Source organism: Arvicanthis niloticus, chromosome 29 (genome assembly GCF_011762505.2).
Source record: "Arvicanthis niloticus isolate mArvNil1 chromosome 29, mArvNil1.pat.X, whole genome shotgun sequence".
In the NCBI taxonomy this organism is placed as follows: domain Eukaryota; kingdom Metazoa; phylum Chordata; class Mammalia; order Rodentia; family Muridae; genus Arvicanthis; species Arvicanthis niloticus.
In genome coordinates, this window is record NC_133437.1 from 17,126,001 (window position 1) to 17,147,062 (window position 21,062).

Below are 21,062 nucleotides of genomic sequence, written 5' to 3' on the forward strand. Positions count from 1 at the left end.
CTTCAGGTCTTTTTAAAAAAAAGTAGTGATAAAACGCTCCCTAATGACATTCTGCTGAATTCATAGAACAGTGCCTTATTCAGTTGTCATCAGAGAAGCTTCCTCCTGCAGCAGATGCAGAGACCCCCAGCCAGACATTACTCACAGAGAGTCTTTGAAACACACAGCTCTGAATGGGATATCTCCATCAAATCTCTCCCCTCAGAGCTCAGGGAAGAGGAGGCACCAGGTTGTCTGTGTATATATTATGTCTTTCAGTTTAGTTGGGTTTTTATAATTATTTATTGTCTTAATTAATTAATTAATTAATTGGGACAGAGGCTCACTACACAACGCTGGCTGGCCATAAACTCACCCAGAGCTCTGCTTGCCTTTGCCTCCCAACAGCTTGGATTAAAAGCGTGTACCACAATGCCCAGCTCTCTATAATTCTAGTTGATCATCCATTCTTTATTTGCCATAGCTACAGAATGCTAAAAGTTGCAGGTTTGTCTTAATGGATAACCAGTTCATCTAACTTTTCATTTCTGCACTCTTCTAGAATTTTTGTAGACCAAAGCAGAGGGACAACTGACTATAGTGAAGGAGAAGCAACAAAATTCCACCCACTATCCTGCAGAATGAACATGGAGAGAGCATTTGAAGGCTCTTAAGTGGGAACATCCTGTGAGGGTGTGTGTGTGTTGTGTCACAGGTAAAGGAGGCAAAATATGAGGAGTAGATTTGATGTATTGCCTCCAAATCTCTAAATTAAAAACCTACCCATGAGGAATGACATCATTCCACTTATGAAAGTTCCACCTTCAGGGCCCAAACTCCTTCCTACCAACCCTGATGCATCGTGAATCAAGTTTCCAATGCATAGATTTGGGAACAAACACCCAAACTACAACAAATTTCTGTGAAATGAATAATGTGTTTTTTTTTTCCATCTGGGGGAAAACTTAAATGTTAACCCAATTCTGAATGATGTCATAGAACAGTCAGCTTCAACTTAACCATCAAGGCTCAGGGTCCCTGTGAAAACTGCCTGCCACATGTAGAAACTGAGGCAGCCAGCCAGATTTTAAGAACCCCATTAGCTGTAAAACTTCGCATTCTTTATTTTCCCCTGACTGGCCCTAACTCATTTGGATGACATCAGGATCCCCACACCTGCTGTCCCAGAATTCCCTGAACTCATCTTCACTTTCCACGTTAAGAAACAGACCTGGAATGTTCTAAATCCACACTATATGAGGAGCCTCTCCGGAATGTCTCACCAGGCTGTTTCTGAAGACAAATGCCAGATGTGAAAGAGGAAGATTAACTATGCAGACAACGAGCTTGTAAATTACAGTAAATTATACAGTGACGGCAGAAGAGGGGTCTGGAGGGAAAGGCAATTCCATTTTGGACTTGGCTAAGGCATCTGTTTCTGTCCCCACAGGGAAGGAGGCTCATCCAGACACGCATGCTCACTGCTTTTCCTGCTCTTTGGAGCAGCTGTGGTTGCTGGTCTCTTTTCTCCTCTTTCCTGTCTGTTGTGGGAGTTGCTTTAAATTGGATGAAGTTATTTTGTGGGTAGGTTTTAGAATCCCATATGCTACTGGTAGTTGAGTGAGGCTTTCCATGGGTGGGAGATGATTACAGAGATATCTATCAGAAAGTTGATTGACAGGACCTTTAACCTAGCAAAGTGCATGGTGGCCTCTAGCCCTGTTCATCACAATCCTTTCTCTTCTTCTTCTCCTTAGCCTCTGCCCCTCTGGCCTTGTTCTTATTCCATTTCCCATCCTCTAAATATGACTTGAGCCTCCTTTAAAGAGCAGTGGAAGGCTTGTAACAGTCAAGCAATTAAAAAACATATGTGGAATAATAAACATTTGCTCCGACTAGATTTCTCAGCTAACAGGTTCACTATAGGAAGCCACCGAGGCTTCTCCCATCCCCCTCCACTGATGGTGTTCACCTCACCTCTCCCACCTCAGGAGCCAAGCACAGGGCTTCACAATGGGCAACTAAACAAATAAGGTGACCTTATTACCCACGCCAATAACCAAGTGAGAAGGCATCTAAGCTGTGCTTAGTCACGTAACAGTCTGGCCCACACCTATAACAGAATCAAAGGAAGGAAGGGAAGGGAATGGCGGAAGGCAAGTGCTTCATATTGGGAATCCAGTGACAAGGGACTCTAGTCCCTCAAGTCAGGACAGGGTTATAGAAGGAAAAAGACAGGGTGAAAAGAGAAAGCAGACATCAGAGAGAGAGAGAGAGAGAGAGAGAGAGAGAGAGAGAGAGAGAGAGAGAGAGAGCTGTTGGAGAAAGGGCTGGGTTTTGTGCTAAAAAGCAGAGAGTGCTTTGAGGCATTGGATATTGAATAATCTGTAAGCATCTATTATGTGCTTACTGGGTGTTGTAAATCATCTAAGAAACTTCATAGAAAATTAGGGTGAAAACTTCACAGGCGGTCAACTATATATAATTTGAACAAATAGAGTAAGAATGAGTAATGGCTCATAAGTGTTTACATTCAGAACTGCTTTGTTAAGAAGCTGACACATATGCCACCCTCTCTGGTGGCACCCCTCTTCTATACACCTCTTTACCTTTCAATGTCATTACTCTGGGACCCAGATGAACATAGACATCAAGGTATCCAGAACTGTGAACCATCTCATAGGTATAAACCATGACACAGCTTACAAACTCGCTGGGTTCTGTTCTTTCTTCTTCCTGAGATTTTTCTATTACCCAAAATGCACACTGATTTTTTTTCAGGGTGCTAGGTGATATTTAAAGCATTAATGCAAACAATATGCAGATCATAAGATGTCAAATTTCACAAGGCAAGATTTGTTTTTCGTTGTTACTGATAAGCAACCTCGAAGAGTATGTCAGCTCCCTAAAAGCTAAGTTCTGGAAATAGTAACTAAGACTGTTTTGTGTCTTCAGTTTTATAAAAACTAGAAAGTGAAATCATCACTATAATTTTTTGGTCATCACTATAAAAATTCAAGTTCTGTGAATTCATTGTCTCCTCCTAACTCAATGGAGGAGATAGAAGGCAATGCATAGAGTCTAATTTACATTTTTGTGCATTGTTTTTTTTTTTTTTTTTCCTTAAAGGAAATTTTGAAATGTTTCTTCAGCCAAAATAGAGAATGCTGGGGGATTTGTGGGTTGTAATGAGGAGTCCAGTGATTTCCAAGGATGATTGAATTCCAGCGGCGTAAGGAGGCATACTAGTGCCAAGACCGTGCCCTGGGAGCAGCCTCCCTCCAGAGGCCTGTCTTTAATCATTGTTATTGATTCTGGAGAGTCACGTGATCAGCAGAACATTCAGGGCATCACTCTGGGGAGACATTTAAATGGCACGTTCTTGCTGATGAAAAGTTATAAGTCTTCAAATCAGTTGGGTAAATACCCAAGAGCACAACTGCTGTACTGTGCAGTGCATTAGTTTTCTGGGGCTGTTGTAATAAATTATCATGAACTGGGTGGCTTAAAAAGAATAGAAATTCACTCTTGTTGTTCTGGAGGCTAGAAAACAAGGTGTCAGCAGGTCTGTGCTCCCAGCCAAGGTGGTAGGAAAGAATCCTTCAGCTCTCTTCCCAGCTTCCTGGGGTTCCCAGCAATCCTCGGCACTCCTTGGTTCATGGTTACACACTCCCGGCGTTTGCCTCCATATTTGCGTGGCCTTCGTTAATTTTCTTCTTTGTGTTCTAATTTGCTTTCTGTTGCTGTGATGAAAACACTAAACAAAAGCAACATGGGAAGGAAAGAGAGTTAAGAGCTTATCATCGAGGGATGTAGGAATGTAGGAACTCAAGGCAGGAACCCCAAGGCAGGAACTGAAGCAGGTACCATGGAGGAACACTGCTCACTGACTTGCTTCCTCCGCTCTGCTCAGCTACCGTCTTATACAACCCCTCCACCTGCGGAGGAATACCACTGCCCACGGTGGGTTCACACATCAATGAGCAACCGAGAGAATGTCCCATAGACATGCCCACAGGACAATCTGATGCAGACAATTGTTCAATTGAGACTCCCTCTTCCCAGATATGTCTGGGTTTGTGTGAAGTTTGCAAAAGCCAGCATGTCTGTGTCTATTTCAGATTCTCTTTTCTTCTTTCCTGTAACTAGTGATTAGACTCCAGACACATCCTAGTCCAGCATGTTCTCCCCTCAATTTGACTGTATCCTCAAAGACCTTTTTCCAGATAAGGTCATGCTCACAGGTATTGAAATTTGAGGGTCAATATATCTTTTTGTTTTGCTCTGTTTTTGGTTCTTGAGACAGAGTCTCATGTATCCAGGGTCTTACGTATCCAGGCTGGCTTTCAACTCTCTATGTAGTACAAACAACCTTAAAACTATGATCATCTTGCTTCTGGAATTATGGGTAGGGTGGTGTATGCTTTGTGTGGTGCTGGGTGTTAAACACCGGATTTTGTGTGTGCTAAGCAAGTGTTTGACTGAATTACATCCCCAGCACCTCTGTATAACCTTTTGAAGGGAACACTTTAACTCACAACGTACAGTAAGATAACGTTTATTTAATGTTGTCTTTCAAAGTTTTATATTCCCAGGAACAATGACTGACAGTTCCTTCATGCTCTGTGGACTTGCAAACTATTTGGTGATGTCAAGTTTGGATTTTAGCCATTCCACTCGAAGAGATGTGTAGTGATTTACCACAGTTGTTTTAATGTTCAGTTCTCAAATGGCAATACAAGTTGCCATTTCCAGATGCTCATTCCCTTTCATATAACATCTTTTGGAAGGTGTCTGTATATAAATTTTCCCCATTTTTAAGTTGGGTTGTTTGCTTTCTTGTTGCTGTGATTTGGCTAAATGCACCCAAAAGTCCATGCCTAAACTTTTTGTGCCAGTTTTGGCACTATTGGGGGGTTCTCAAATGCCTTTAAGAGGCCGGCCTTGATAGAGTCTTCCAGTCAGTCCTGTGGACATGCGCCGGGAAGAGGGTTTTGGCATCCTGGTTCCTCATTCACCTTTTGCATTCCAGCAGCCATGAGACATGAGGTGACATCACCACACACTGTCTAGCATTGCGTGCAGTCTTGCCATGGCCCAAAGCAATGACTTTAATTGATCACAAGCTGGCACTTCCAAAACTATCAGCCAAAGCAAACTTGACCCTTTTTAAGTTGAGTATCTCAGGTTTCTGACACACTAACTGAAAGCTGACAGTGACCGTTCTATTTCTTAGGATTTGGGGTTGGGGGAGATGTCTTTTAACAGATGTGCGTTTTGCACATTTTACTCCGAGTATGTGGTTTGCCTTCTCATCCTCCAGCTTGCTTTGCTGTATTTATAACCGTTTAGGTGTAGGGTTTTCTTTTCCTCTGTGACTTCCTGTTTGGTTATGTGATTATCTGGGCTTATATTACTTTCCATGCTTGAAATTTTTATTTGCATCTTTCTAATATTCATTTCTTGTATGTTTAGGCATATGCTGCAGATGTTTTATTAGCTCACTTAGTCGGTGTCTGCTTTATGACTCAGGATAGCCTGCCTTGAAGAATGGTCCATTCTTTTCTGGAAAAAATGAGTGTTGGTGTTCTGGAATTACTGAGTAGAGCTTACTGTTGGTACTGACTAGAGCCAGTTGTTTAGTTCGTGAACAGCTTTATTTGCATTCTGCCTGGTACTTGTGCCAGATACGGGGGTAGGAGGTAACTAGATTATAATTTTGCATTTGCCCATTTCTTCCTTAACGCTTACTACTTTACTGCACGTACATGAAAAGCTTACGTTTGGCATTTATGATGGTTAATCTTAGTTGTCAACTTGGCTGGTCTAGAATCACCATGGCAACACAACTATGTCTGTGAGGTTGCTTCCAGGAAAGTTTCAGGAAAAGAGGCCCGTCCTTAATGTGGTCAGCAGCATCCTATGACCCGCAGTCAGGGATTGAGTAAGGAGAAGGATGTGAACTGAGCTTACACCCCTCTCTCTGCCTCCTGACCACGCCCAGCTCCTCAAACCTGGCACCATGCTTCCCTCACTGTAATGGACTGTGTCATCCCATCCCCCAAACTGTAAGCTAAAATAGACCTTCCCTCCCTAAGTTATTTTTTTAAGATTTTATTTATTTTGATTTATGATTTGTATCTACAGATTCTTCCGAGACCAGAAGAGGATAATGGATTTCTTGGCATTGCAGTTACAGGAATTGTGAGCCTCCCACTGTGGATGCTGGGAACAGAACTCAAGTCCTCTGAAAGAGCAGCACACACTCTTAAACCTCTAGCTACTGAGCGACCTCTCAATCATTAAGCTGTTTAACATTAAGAGTTCGATCTCAGCAACAGGAAAAATAACTAAAACAACGCTCACATTTAAAATTGCCATGAGTTTTTGATGAGTTGGTTCATTTATCATCCCATAAGACATTTTCCTTCCAATATTAACTTTATCTGGAGTCTACTTAACCCATTATTAACACATTTGCTTCTGGTTTTACTCCTGATCAATGTTTGTGTCCTGTAACTTTCCCACGTTTTTATGTATGTTTAAAGTTTACCTACCTATACCACCATGTTTGCAGTAAATTTGGCATAAGGCAGAACACATTTGACTCACAATTTTTACCCATCTGACAACCAACTCTTAACTGGTGTGTTTAGACCACTTACATTTAGAGAAATCACCAAGAGTTCAGGGTTTAAGTCTATATTGTTATTTGTGTCCCGATTCTCCCCGTTCGCCCGTGCACACTCACACTTGTATCAACTTGTGGGTTCTTAGAGTCTTTAAAATTCCATTTTGGTTCTTCTGGCACTTACAACCACATGCCTTCTATAATTTCCTTAGTGGTCGCCTTCAGTGTTACAATAGTATGTGTTTAGCTTATCACGGTTACCAGTAATTGTTTTACTACTTTCATTGAGATGTAGAAACCTTATTTTTGTGTAGGGCCTATTACCTTCATCACTTTAAAAATATAGTTTAAAACACAATTATCACTTTATTCTTTCAGCATACATTGAATGCTATATTAGATAATTTTTAAATAATTTTAAGATTATAATTTATATAGCTGTTTATATTATATATCTATATATAATATTTATATAACATATAGATTATAATAGATAATTTTAAAAAATAATTATTGTTGCATTTAATTTGTTTTAATGCAAAACATAGATCTCAAGCTTTACTATGCTGGAAGGACACAGTGAAGCCTTTACAATATGTATCACCTCCTGACAGCCTCCACATAACTACTAAATGAATGCTTCTAGGTAACAAGGCATCTTTGGAGAAAGCCATATGCCTATACATATGAAGCTAGACTTAGTGATAGCTGAGTTTTCATCACACTGAAGCTACTGATGCTGTCTTCTGTCAATCCTTAAGTGGCCTTTCCTTTGCTTACCATAATTTTTAAGCACAATTCCTTAAGACTTACTAAACATCAGGTATCTGTATAAACCTTAACATACTGGTAAAATGTAAATTGATCTGTTTACATTTTTAAATCAATATCATTGTCACTAAAAGGGCTGCAAATGTAAACAATACCTGTTTAAGGTAGCCTCATGATCAGCCTGTCTTCGGCGTTATACATCTTCATGCTGAACTACATTGGATTTTTAGCACTGTCAGCAATGTTTCTAGTCACTATCGACCAATTCCCTGGAAAAAGTCTGTCTATTTTTGTCTATCTGTCTCTCTCACTCTGCCTCTCCATCTCTCCCCCTCCCCTCCCTTCACCAGCCACTATGTCCCTTTGCTTTCTATCATAATACAAATGTGTGAAGCTTACTCAGCATCCTGTGTTCCTGCTTCAAGCTTCCCCAGTGTCAAGGAGAAAGCAAGGCCTGTCTATCATTCCAGCGTTAGCCTCACAGATCAAGTTCCTAATGTCGGCCTCTCAACTCTCAGGAGCCCATCCTTCTTTTCAGTATTTCAGGCTTTTTTGCTCACAACAGCCATTTCTGTCTTCAACTGTATATAAATCCGTCTTGACGTCTCTTTCAAAAGCTTTATCTTCGATGCTGATAAATCTTACGATTTTTCTCTTTCTTTGAAGTCTTCAAGATCTTTGCCATCCCGATACCTCTCGCTGCTCTTCCAGCGAGTTTGGGCAGTTTGAGTTCTAACACAGCTGTGAAAAATGCTCAGTGCAGGTGTGCCAAGTCATCTTCTTTCAAGATACTCTGCAACGCTTCCTTGTTTCACTTTCCAGCACATTTTTGCTTCATTTGATGTTATTTGTGGATTCATAAAACTTCGTCTATTATATTCATGAAACAATATATATTATATTATATTATATTATATTATATTATATTATATTATATTATATTATTCCTGTTGCCCTTGACTGAGAAATCTATTGGTTCTGTTCAGATGGTTTATTCTTCCATCACATCCTCCAAAACTACACATTCCCACAATATCCAATCCTGGTAACTATTAGTTAATCATCACTCCTCTGATCAATTATATTAAAATTTTCTTGCCATAGACATTCTTATGTCTTATGTCCATGTCACAGCTTCACCCATCTAGTTTACCTCATACGACCTTTCCTTCTTTGTGCTAAACTAAACCCAGTGGACTTATGATTCCAGGTCAGCAAGGCTCTGCTTCTTTCATTATGCCTTTGCCAAGCATGGAAAGATATTTAAAGCCTTTGTCTAAAAACAACCATAGGGTGTGGTCTTCTTGACAAAATGGTACATAGTGTTAGTATCTAGTTATCTCAAACACAGAGTTCTTAACTTCACAAATTATTCGTCTGAAAGTATGACACTCAGGTTTTATTTACTTATTCTCTTACAATGTGTTAGGTACATAGAAGTTGATCAACTGACTTGATTAATGGCTTAACATTAAACATTACTTAAAGAAATAATATGTGCATTGTGTCACAAGGGGGACTTTTTTTTAAAAATCTTAATAAAGTCTCTTCAAACAAATGAATGAAGAGTAGACTTTCAAATCGATTTCTCACAGGAATGCACCATGGTGTTGGCTAACAAGGCATCTCAGCTTTAAAGCAGATTGCCTGGGTTCAATCCTTGCTCTCCCTAGTTCGAGGTTTGGGAGTTAAGAAACATCTTTGCATGTTAATATCTCTCCATGGAAACAGGAGGAGATAACATGAGACCAAATGAGTTATGTCACATATTAAAAACAAGTCTGGTATTTATTGTTACACAAATGTCAGTTATTACTAAATGTTCATTACCCATATAATGATAAAGCCTCAGAGTTGAAAGAACCTTCACTTTATAATTGAAGAATTGAGGAATCAAAGTAAATAACTGCCTCGTAAACACATAGCAAACTTAGAAACTAAAAACAAACAACAACAACAACAAAACCAGTTTTATTGACCTATTTTTAATGGGATTTTTCTCCTCAAGGATTTGGAAATCTGAACATGAAGTAAGGGACATCCAAGGCCCTTCAGTTTAACTCCCCCACACTGCATGATTATTTATCACAAGCATCGCATCTTTGCCGGGAACGCCATTTCATAGATTCTTAGTCACAGGAATGGAGCATGTGGGGATTCTAACAGAACTTGTATCATGGCCCCAAGTAAAACTAAGAAACACATGAGCAACAGGTCTAGATGCCAAAGTCAGGTCCTCTGAGTTCAGATGAAGCCACTGAATGAGCATCTTCTGAAAAACAAAAATGTTCAGGGAAAACATGGTCTGGAAGAGTCATTATAAAGCTGTGCTCCAGGCCATCCTGCCCATACAGAAATGCTTTGCAGACAGTGAGAATGCTTTTCCTGAGAAGAACCCGAAATGACGATTTTGATGAACTCTGAACAACCTCTTTAACAGCCAGGAAAGATACAGGAGCCAAGTACCCATACCAGGCATGATTTCGGATGGTTTCAGCCTTCTTTCTCATTGTCTGCAGCAGTATTCAGCCTGGTTGTGCAACCAGGTACACCAGTGTTTTAAAATTCAAGCTAGTGGATATAGAATCTCAAAAAGACTTACAGCAACACAAAGATTGCTATTAACTAGGCACACATAAACCTGTAAGAAAGAATTCTCTTATCAGATTGGGGGACATGCTGTTCTCTGCCTAAACTTAAAAAGGGAATAGATTTAATTTCTCTCTAATGCAAATAAAATCAGTATAAAAAAAACAGGAGCTATGGAGAGAAGGTCACACTAAGTAATCACCTATGTGTCCACAAAGAATGATCACCCACCAACTTAGCAGCCAACAAGACACAGAGAACCCACCTTCTCACTGTAGGATTATTTAAAATGCCTCATTGTAGGATGCAGACTCTAAGCTTTATTTTTATTGCTAGAATTTTATTTCTTGAAGTATGAATTTTCCTTTACATTGAGTCAGAAAATTAATTACCTTCTTTATACTGAAGATGGCTCAGACTCCTCCAACAATCCTACAGTGATACATGGTTCCTCCTTTGTGTTTATAATATTTTATATAAATCTCTAAATGTACTTGTGACAATGGCTTTTTATAGTTTTGATTGTAACCTAGCCTATAACAGCTGAGCCATCTCTTTAGCCCAACAATGATTTTTTATATTTACCTATGTGTAATGTCTGATTTGTAGACTATACATTCCTAGGGAGAGACTCCACATCCCATCTATCTCTGTGTTCTTCCAGAGCCTCCTAGAACCTCAGATGTTCTACCTGTTCAGTAAATGTGTCGTTTAGTTTCAACTATATATTTGCTAAACATTTCCCGCTTAAAAAGTGTGACTAATGGATTTTTAGGGTTGGAATGTCTTTTCTTTCCATTCTTGTGATATCCTATTTTTGAAGCAAAATATTTTTTAAAAGACTTTAGCAAATCAGCATGTTGGAGTATTGCTTCCTTACTATGCAAAATGCACCTAGCAAATTTTGCTGAATATTATTGTTATGACAATAGGTTTCAATTGAAGGGGACCCTAGCATCTTCTTGTGATAGAAGAAAACAGAAAACCCAGAGATGTATCAAGAGGGTTGCTCCAGGAAGACTGTTGCGCTGCCTATAAAAACCACGCAGCAACCAGGTCCTGATTCTGAGATCCAGTAAATAAGTCCAAATCTCCACACTGCCGAGCTTTCTCTTTAATGGTTTTTCTGAGAGATTAATACTTAGTACATGCCCATTAGGCCCGTAGACAAGACTGGCTGAATGATTTACAATGTTTAGTCTAAAATAAAAATGCAGAACTCTTTGAGCCAAGATTATGACTTCAAGAGAGTGACAGGAGAACATGAGGTGAATACAGAGTCTTTCTAAGCACAAGACCTTCTGTGTCTTCACTGGTTCCACACCTAGGAAGCCAGACCTGTCCTTCCTCAAAGAGCTTCTGTACAGTGGATGGCAAAAAGCCTGTGACTGTGGACAGAAGGAAAATTCAAGAGCGTACACGGAGCTTCAGGAAGCTGGAAGAAGTTCATAATTTTGAAAAAGGTAAGTTTAACTTTAAAAAAAATTTATGTGTATGCTTTGCCTGCATGTATGGATATGCACCACGTGAAGGGCTAGTGCCTGTATAGGCCAGAGGAGGGCCTCAGATCTCCTGGAACTGGAGTTACGATGTCTGTGAGCACCGTGTGCGTTCTAGGAACCAAGCCAAGTCTTCAAAAGCTGTTCCTTAACTGAGCCACCTCTCCAGCACCACTACATTTAGTTTGGGGAGAGCCGCTAGAGAAGAAAGCCATTCTGGATTAAAGGAGTGAGCAAGCAGGAGTCGCCTGTTAAAAACTTTAGAACAGGTTTGATTTTTAATGAAATCAAATCATATCGACATAAGAATGGCAACTGAAATTGTAGGCTGGAAGGGCAGGCAAAGGACCATCGTAAAGACTGAACATCACAAAGGCCCACCGGGTACCGACTAATTCCATGTCATTTTAAACTACGTTTGTGTGAATAGTCGTTTTTTACAGATTTACGTATACCATAGTGATGCTTGCAGGCTTGGCTACATATTAGTACTGAATGCAAGACTTTGAGGACGCCTAGCCGGTCTGTTTCCCTTATGGCACAGCTCCGAGTCTGGTTGCTAAATTCATTTCAAAGGCCTGCTGCTGCCCTTTCGGACTTTGTCCAGAGCCCCAAGCAGGCAGCCCCTGCTCCTCGTCCGTCCCGCCCCCTTCATTCCACGTGCCGGAGGGTGGGTGGTAGGAGTACTTCCGGGTGACGGAGGTCAGCCCCGGCAAGATGGCGGCCCCCATGGAGCTCAGCTGCTGGGGAGGAGGCTGGGGGCTCCCTTCAGTCCACAGCGAGTCCCTGGTGGTGCTGGTGAGGCCGCGTTGCGAGCCGTGGCGCGGGAGGACTGGGCTGGCTAGCCGCGGGCTCCTTGACGCTTGCAGGGGACGGGGGTCCGCCTGCAAGCGTCAGATCTTGTTGGCCTGGCAGCGCTGTCCCTGCAGTGGGAGAAGGCTCGCCGGCCCCGCATCGGCAGGTCCTCCCTCCTGCAGACCGAGGTCCCCCGAAGCGGGAAGCCTGCGCGTCCCCGACGGCAGACGGGGGAGGGGTGCGGGCAGCCGCCGCCTGCCTTTGCGGATGCAGCTGTCAGAGCCGCGCTGCGGACCTGCATGGCTGCTCCAAAATGCCTAAAATGTCTTCTTGCAAACTCTTGTTTCAGGCTTATGCCAAATTTTCTGGCGCGCCCTTGAAAGTCAATATTATAGATAACACCTGGAGAGGCTCAAGAGGTACAGTATAAGCTTTCACGCGCCCCTCTCTGCCCCTTTTTAACACTTGCATCCCTTCTTGCATTAAAGCCATACAGCCCGAGAGTACTTTGGGCACCTCAGCTTCTTAGAATGACCTTGGCAGTGCGTTGGTTGTGTTTGGTCATTCTGAGTGAGCAATAACTCAAAAGTACAAGCCAAATCTGGAAAATAGGAGAAACGAAAATGCCTTCTAGACCTGCCCTTTGTAAAGCCCACAAACGTTTGTACCCACTCTCTCCCATATGACAACTGGTGTAGTTTTTAAGACACTGTAATCTTAAGAATAAAACACCACGGTGTTTGCTTGTGTGTAAACTGTTTTTGATTATAGGTGATGTCCCAGTTTTGACAACGGAAGGCAGTATTGTTTCTAAGCCTGCAAAAATTCTAAACTTTTTAAGAAAACAGGTGGGTGGCTCCTTTAGAAGAAGTAGATCGTTTTCTGCATGTTACTGTTGTTGTTGTTATTATTATTATTTCAGACTGGGTTATATACTAATCTATGCTGGCCAGCCACCATGCAGCACAGACTGGCTTCAAATGCTAGAATTGTGGCTGTGACCCATTGCACCTGGTATCCTGTATGACTTGTTTTTAGTTCATTAGAAGGTGGTTTTAATTCTTTGAGCCACTGGGAATGCCTGGGTCTTGACAACAGAGAGACAAAGACTTGCTTACCAGTGCCGAAAGGCATGCATTTTACTGTGATTTGGAAGTATATTGGTGTATATGTAATGCACTTATTGTGAATTTATTGAAAAGGGTATAAGATTCAATTTAGTTATCCAGACTTACTCTTATTGATAATGTTATCACTTTAGTCCTGTTGTTACTATCCATTTCATGCTAAGTGTGACACCTGAGCTCCCACCGTACAGCAACTGTTTTATTTGATCATTTTTGTTATTGTTTGATTTGGTTTGGGTTTACGCTGAGGATTGAATACAGAGCCTTGTGACTGGTAGGCAAGCATTCTGCCGCTGAATTTGTCCTGAGCTTTGCATTCCTACGTTTAAAAAGCACTTATCTGATAGTTACATGCTTTATGAAATCATGTATCTGAAATGTGTGAAAGTATAAATATTTATGTAGCAAGTCACGATGTTTAAACCCGTAAAGATCCATATAAACACAAAGGTTATAACTGACTTGTCAATACTTTAAGAAAAAATTCTGTACCATTAAAATTTGAACCTTTTCTAAATTGAGAAGTTTCCTTTTTTATGGAAAAAAAAACATTATAATGAATTGAATGTTTTTTTCCTTTCTTGTGAAAAATAATTGCTTTTACTCATTAACTTTGTACGGTGTGTCATACTCTGAACAAAGGTCATTAATAAGCATAGAAACATAACAATAGAAATTAGTTGACAAGCTGTAGGCAACATTTGTGGGGTTTTTTTTTGTGTGTGTGTATGGTGCTTTAAGGAACAGTTTTCATTGGGTTAGTATGCCTCTCTCTTAATGACAGACCTGACATTCGTGAGGGAGAATAGAAAATAGGAGTTTTAATTTGTTTATCTCCCTTGTTCTAGGAATGTCCTTTGACCTCTGAGAGACTTTTTTTTTTTTTTTAATAGAAATATAATGCTGATTGTGAGCTCTCAGCAAAACAAGGGGCAGATACGCTGGCTTACCTTGCTCTCCTGGAAGAGAAGCTTCTCCCTGCCGTGGTGAGCTTCTAAACATGACATTATTTTAGTGACATAGTTGAAAATGTTGTAGTCTGTTTAGAAAGAACAAAAAGGATTGGGGGGGGGTGGTCTTAAAGAGGAAATTTCTTGTATTAGTCTTGATCTTTTGTATTATGACAAAACTGGATTCTCCTAGACACTTAACTTCCCATTGAAGTGGATAGTCTGCTTTGTTTGGCTAAGAAAACATTCTACTACTGTCTGGTTCAATTGTTTTGCAAATAAACACTGTTGGTGGAAGACGAAAACTTTATTCCATGTATAGCATTGGTTATATTATAGTTCATTCACTCTGTGAATATTTGCTGAGCACTTACTATATGGTAGGCTTTATCCTGGAACTGAGTTACAGCAGTGAACAAAATAATCTCGCCGGGTGGTGGTGGTGCACGCCTTTAATCCCAGCATTTGGGAGGCAGAGGCATGCGGATTTCTGAGTTCGAGGCCAGCCTGGTCTACAGAGTGAGTTCCAGGACAGCCAGGACTACACAGAGAAACCCTGTCTCGGAAAACCAATAATAATAATAATAATAATAATAATAATAATAATAATAATAATAATCTCATTTTACCTTGAATCCTTTCATCTGGAAAATTCAAATGAAGTTATTTTATTCAGAGACATTTATGAAAATACCGTCACATTGATTGGGTGGTGTTTGTTTTGGCAGAACATCCTTGTAATTGTTTACCTTCCTTTGGCAGCTTCACACCTTCTGGGTTGAGAATGAGAATTACTTGACCGTGACAAAGCCGTGGTTTGCCTCTCGCATCCCTTTTCCTCTCAATCTAATCCTGCCGGGAAGGATGTCTAGAGGGGCCCTGAACAGGATCCTCCTGACAAGGGGAGAGCCTCCCCTCTACCACGTCCAAGAAGTGGAGGCACAGGTACAGCCTGGATTCTCCCAGCAGGCAGTCTGTCGGCAAGGGAGAGGTGGCCGTACCTACAGATACTACCTCCAAAGCGTGTCTCCTCCTTTTTAGATATACAGAGATGCCAAGGAGTGCCTAAATCTCCTATCAAACAGATTGGGAACATCTCAGTTTTTCTTTGGTGACACGTGAGTAAATTCCCTTAAAAGTCATTTTGCCACTAAACCACTGTTTTGACATTTCTACCAGTGTACTTCAAAAATGCTTGACGTATGGCTTTCTTTGTACTGTCACTATGAAAAAGTCATGAAACCGCTGCCGCCACATTGAAAACCTACGTGGAGTAACCCAAGTCTGTGTTCCTGGGCCATGGCTACTCATATTTAACTCAAGAATAAGCTCTCTTAGCCCTTAACAACAAAAAGTCAGGCCAGTGATTCTGCTGCAAAAGACGAGAGCCCTTCTGACTGAGGCCCCATCCCAGTAGCCACAGAACCCCCTCCTCCCACAGGCCATCCAGAGCACATGCCTGTTGCCCTCTGCACTGACCACAAAGCCCCTGGACACTGCACACGTGCCACCATGCCCTTCCTGATGAACACCCTGGAGGAAGTCACCCAGCTGTTTCTCAGTCCCAGGGCTGGTGGGTGGTTCTGGCTTCGTGTTGATACTTACTGTGTAAATATACTCTGTCATTTGTACCATGTGGAAAAAAACTAATTTTGACACGTTCAGTTGTATTCCGTGATATCTGAGCTGAAGCCAGTTCTCCCATTGCCCAAAAAAAGATCGGTTTTCCACTTCAAAGGGGGCTCTGGGAGTTTAGCTGAGTGGCATAGTTCTCAAATAGCTTACACAAGGCCCTGGGTTCTATTTGGAGCCCAGAACTTACAGAGTTTTTATATGTTTTGTTGTTGTTGTTGGCATTAATCTAACATTAGTTTAATGTACGTAGCTATAAAAGTATCAAACATTATTCTCCCCCTGCTTCTAGTCCATAACATTTGTAGTTCACAACCTCAGCTGCTTCTGAATAAAATAAATGGTTAGGGTATTTTTAAAACGACTTAGAAGGTAAAACTTTGGCTGCCTCACTTTTGGAAACAAAAGTGGTAGCAAACTGTTTAAGATGTGATGTTGTCTATTAGACTTGACAGATAGTTTGGGTCCTAAAAGTGCCTGTAAGTGTCCCTGAAGCGCCCCTGAAGCGCCCCTGAAGTGCCCCTGAAGCGCCCCTGAAGGAGAGCCTTTTGTCTCCAGGCCTTCTACCTTGGACGCCTATGTGTTCGGTTTCCTTGCGCCTCTTTATAAAGTGCGTTTTCCCAGAGTTCACTTACAAAAGCATCTGAAACAGCTCTCCAACCTGTGCCGCCTCTGTGATGACATCCTGGACAGCTACTTTAGGTACGGCCCTGGAGGTAAGTCAACATTTCTTCAGCTAATATTTATTCAAATTAGGTATCTTAATAGTCTCCTGACAGTGCACAAGTGGAACAAGTTTGTGGATTGTCTTAGATTCTGGTTCAGAGCTTCAAGACCTGGTGTTTTTCCAGTCTAATCTGCTCCCGTGTTCTTACTTACATAGAGAAAGAGGCATTTGACTTCCGACCATCCTCTAGACTTTACACTCTATGTGTATCTATCTATTAGTATTGGCCCCCTGAAGTGAGTCATTTTCTTCTAAAAGGTTAAACCACATGTATTGAGTCCCTGCTGAAAAGTAGTGTCTATCCTCATGTGAGTGGGCGATCACTTTAAATGATTCTTACCTGCTGCTTCCAGCATTTTCCTTCATGAACAGAAATCAGTAGCAGATTGACTTTGGTGAGGTACACTCCCATGATTCTACTACTTGAAAACTGATTGCACCAAACTGGAGATAGAGTAAGTAGAGGGCTCTTGACACTTAGGATGGAATTCTCTGTGACTGGGGCCTTGTGCTTAAGGGACTGGGGCACTAAGTTTGCATTTGTGGAGGTGGCTGAAATTGTCCTTTCAGAAACAGAAGTTACGAAGTAGCTGGCTTAGGTAGACAATTTTTTGTCGTGGGCTGTGTGCTTTACATAGAGGGAGGTCTAGGAAATGGAAACCAGGCAACCAGGTAGCATCCAGCCTTGTCATTCTGGTTCAGTGGCTGGCAAGCCTAACTCACTGCATGGCTCATTCATACTTATCAAATTAGAATGTCCTGGGATCAAGCTCAGAAAGTAGTACTTTTAAAAATCCTTTTAAATGTCTTGGGTGCCTGGTGAGTAGCTTGGAGGAAATCACTGCCTTAGCAAGCTGCCTATAGTGTTCTGACCAGTGACTGATGTGTAATGATTAGAGAGAGCGCCAACATGTACTGAGACCGCCACGCCTTTACTAAGCACTATGGCTGGCTGCATGTCATGTCACTAAGGGTCCTCCATAGATAAAGTTTTATGTTTTCCCTTCTGATTTCTTCTGGAACACTGTTGTCCCTCCTAACTTTCCCCTTGAACCCAAAATGTTTTCTTTTTCCTCTCCTTTTCTCTTTTGTTTTCTTGGGGCTGGGGCTGGGTTGTGTAGAGCAATTGGGAGGATGGGTAAACTGAAAAACACTGTTTTCAATCTTAAACAGAGTGAAAGTCTTTCATAGTTCCCTTTCTTTCTCTGATTTCTCTCCTGGCTTCTCAGGCATCTCTCCGGCTGGACAAGAAGCGGTAGATGCAAACCTGCAGAAACTCACCCAGCTTGTGAATAAGGAGGCCAACTTAATTGAGAAGGTCGGGTCACTTCAGTTGGTCACTTCAGTCGGTCACTTCAGTCGCTGTTTTCCTCGCTGTTGTCGTTTGGCTTGTGTATTCACTTCCTCCTCTCAGTTTTTAGGAGTTTACTTTTCAAAAGGCTGTTTAAATATACTTTTAGCAAAGATTTATTCAATACAGTATTTTGAAGCCAGCAGTGGCCTGGTTGCATTGAGGAAAAAAATTGAATAATTGTATTAGTTTGCTTTTTACTGTGTAGTTTGCATTTATCAAGTTGGATGACACAAACATTGCCTTTAAAAAGAGCAAGTCAGAAGCAAGCCTCGCTTGCTGTCCCAGCTCCGTCCTCAAGTTATTTCTGCAGGCCTGAGTGCCCATGCCTGGTCTTCCTTATCAGTAATGTCTCTTCTTTCCCAGTGCCCTCCATCCTTCTGGGCTTCTGGCCTTAATGTGGTCTGCAGGGGTGTTTGTTTGTTTGTTTGTTTTGTTTTGTTTTTTGTTTTTACCAGTTTAGTTACTTTCTCACTTTGGAGAGTCTCAATTTGTGAGAGACTCTAAGGATCTGGGCAGGGAGGAGAGAGCCAGCCATGGACGAGTTGAGAAAGACTCTGAAGTGTGTGAAAGGCTGGGCAGGTTCTCCCCAGGTGTCTGATAAGCTCACTCTCTTTCACAGGCACTGAGGTGTAAGAGCTTCATGGGGTTAGCTCATGCAAGCCTCCTGGAAGCTCTATGTGCATATTCTACTACTGTCCCATTTCACAGATGTGAAGGTGTGAGCAGTCTGCCAAGGTCTTTGGGCTGAAGAACGTCAAGAGCAAACTTGGCTGTAGACATAGGGGCTGAGGCTCCAGCATGAGTGCTGGAGTTTATTGTTCTCTCCTGTAGGCTGATGTGCAGCGAATAAGTGAGATTATGTGTCTGTTACCAGGGAGTGAGGAGGCTTGCCACTCGCATTCTCGGGGATGGCCTTTGTTCCCGGAGTCCCGTGTGGTGGTATATTCTGGTAGTCTGAGTTTGAGCCTGGGTGCGTTCAAGTCTTTGCTCAGTCCACTACACATCGTATTAAAATGTTTGTAAAATGGATCACACTCATCTAACAGAGGAAGGCCATTTAACAAAGTTTTCATTTTCTATATGTGGGGAATGTGTGCCGGATATGGCAAGGGAACTGTGAAGTACCACACAGGCAGAAGACAAAGTCAGGAGCCCCGTTACTACTTTGTACCTATCTACTTTGGATCTTCATCAGTTTATGAACGTCTTGTAAGCCGGTCACCAGTATCTGCTCTTATGTGGGAGGTGTGTGATAGCCGGCGTAACAGTGGAGGGCAACAGGCAGCCTTATTAGACACACTGTTACAGTTTATAGCAAAGGTCTAGAGCTTACAGGACAGACTCATGCTTGAGAAACTTAGTTCTTGCTGGAAAGTAGAAGCTGCTTGCTACAGTTGTTCTCTGGTCACACCCTTTTCTCATTTGAAAGTGAAAATTAATCTTTTCTTTTCTGTCTTTTGCAATCCTTGCATATATACACTTTGCTCAAATGTTTTCTCCTTGTGTTGAAAGAGCCTCCTGAGAAACAAGGCAAGTTTTAAATATTCTGCATTTTTATGCAATGCTCTGAAAACAGCCTGTCTATTGGGTGAATGATAGGATATTATTTTCTGCTGGTTTTGTGGTTTGGTGGCAGCTGCTTTCAAGTCTTTTAAGGAGTAAAGTTGGTAGAGATCTCAATGCCAGATCTGCATCTTACACCTTCTGTGTTAGTCTTGGTGAAGGTGGTTTTTGAAGATCTAACTAAGTGTTGAGCAATCCCTGTCCTTGTGTTACAGGCTGTGAGTGTGTATCTCTGAACTTCTTGGGCATTTTAAAAATGTACTTTGTATGAATTGTTTGTCTGAAGTCAGCTTAGAAGTGTTCAGTGCTTGAAAGACCTCTAGATTAGACCAAAAGAACACTTGCTTGCCATATCTTTTCCCAGCATCCTTTGGTCTGCATACCCTCAATTGGTGTGGGGTGCTTTTGCATGCTGGCCACACTCAGTTTGGAAAAGAAGTAGAGTTGAAAAACAACTGTGTTACAATAAAAAGACCTGGTTCAAGCTTCAGCTCTGATACTGGCTTTGGGACCTGCCTGGAAAAGGGACTTCTTTCTGAGCCTCATTTGTTGTCTCATATAGGGTGGGGCTGTGCCTGTTAGTGTGTGGGGAAGATTAGCTGAGTGCAGAAGCATTATATCCACACTTACTTGTAGATAGTGTCTTAAGTGAGGCTCCGGTCAAGTCCAGCAGTGTATTCTTTTTCGTGGAACTTACTGTAACTTTTTGATGGGGCGAATTAGAGCCACAGTGCTTTTTATGGATACTGAGGCAGCTGGTATTCAGGGTATGACATTCATAATTTTTGAGCGATTGTTTGTCACAGGAAGGTATTCTGTTAGTCCTGCAAACACCCAGCTCTGCCCTCTTCCATGCTGTAGACTAGATGGGGAGGCCACTCTCCAAAAGAGTAGAGCCTCAGCCTTACTCAGATGCATCTTGTTCTTTCCACAGATGGATGGCAACCTTCGCCAAAGCCCTCAGCTTCTTCCTCGGAAGCTGCCAACCCTCAAACTGACTCCAGCAGAAGAAGAGAGTGATTCCTTGCAGCTGCTGTCACCCTGATAGTCGCAGCCAGCTGTAGCCAGTCTTATGATTGTTGCAGTAATTGCTGATGCCAAGTGTACGGAGACCCAAAGAACGCTGTGTTGGGTTTAAGACTAAAGCAGAGGGAGCGGTATGTGACTTTTTTTTTAAATTAGGAAAGCTATTATTTTAGCTTGGCAGTGCATTTTAAATAGAGATGAATGCTAAGCGAGCTGGGTGGGTGGGTGGGCAGGGCAAGCACATGGTACTGTATATAAAATCCCGCCTTAACCGCAGAGCTTTGCCTTTGGTTCAGGTGTTGCTGACCAAAAGCTGCAATTCTGTTCTGAATGTGCATTTTTAATTGATTTAGGTTAATTTATTAACTTGGTTTTTCTCAGACTGGTCTCAGTATATAATATGTGGCTTTTTGGCTGAG

General features: G+C 41.7%; 1 protein-coding gene across 4 annotated transcripts; it reads left to right on the forward strand.

Moving 5' to 3' along the window:
* The first annotated feature begins 12,137 nt into the window (after window positions 1-12,137).
* On the forward strand, window positions 12,138-20,856 carry Mtx3 (metaxin 3). Of its 4 annotated transcripts, XR_013108108.1 has the most exons (10): window positions 12,138-12,267; window positions 12,614-12,683; window positions 13,036-13,112; window positions 14,285-14,377; window positions 15,104-15,286; window positions 15,383-15,459; window positions 16,532-16,689; window positions 17,054-17,155; window positions 17,930-18,018; window positions 20,552-20,588. XR_013108108.1 is itself a non-coding variant. In XM_076927144.1 (9 exons), exons 1-9 carry the CDS (start codon window positions 12,187-12,189, stop codon window positions 20,660-20,662), a joined length of 939 nt encoding a protein of 312 aa, XP_076783259.1. In that variant the 5' UTR covers window positions 12,138-12,186; the 3' UTR covers window positions 20,663-20,856. The 4 variants fall into 4 exon arrangements, 2 of the variants coding, with proteins under 2 accessions (XP_076783259.1, XP_076783260.1); XR_013108107.1 differs by having other exon boundaries at window positions 17,054-18,018; window positions 20,552-20,616; XM_076927144.1 differs by lacking the exon at window positions 17,054-17,155 and having other exon boundaries at window positions 20,552-20,856.
* Window positions 20,857-21,062: the final 206 nt, after the last annotated feature.

Bases quoted from the DNA above. Each gene is read 5' to 3' on its own strand.
- Mtx3 (XM_076927144.1), top strand. From the start codon at position 12,187: ATGGCGGCCCCCATGGAGCTCAGCTGCTGGGGAGGAGGCTGGGGGCTC. The intron at 12,268-12,613 runs GTGAGGCCGCGT...CTCTTGTTTCAG, and splicing joins GCGAGTCCCTGGTGGTGCTG to GCTTATGCCAAATTTTCTGG. The intron at 13,113-14,284 runs GTGGGTGGCTCC...TTTTTTTAATAG, and splicing joins TAAACTTTTTAAGAAAACAG to AAATATAATGCTGATTGTGA.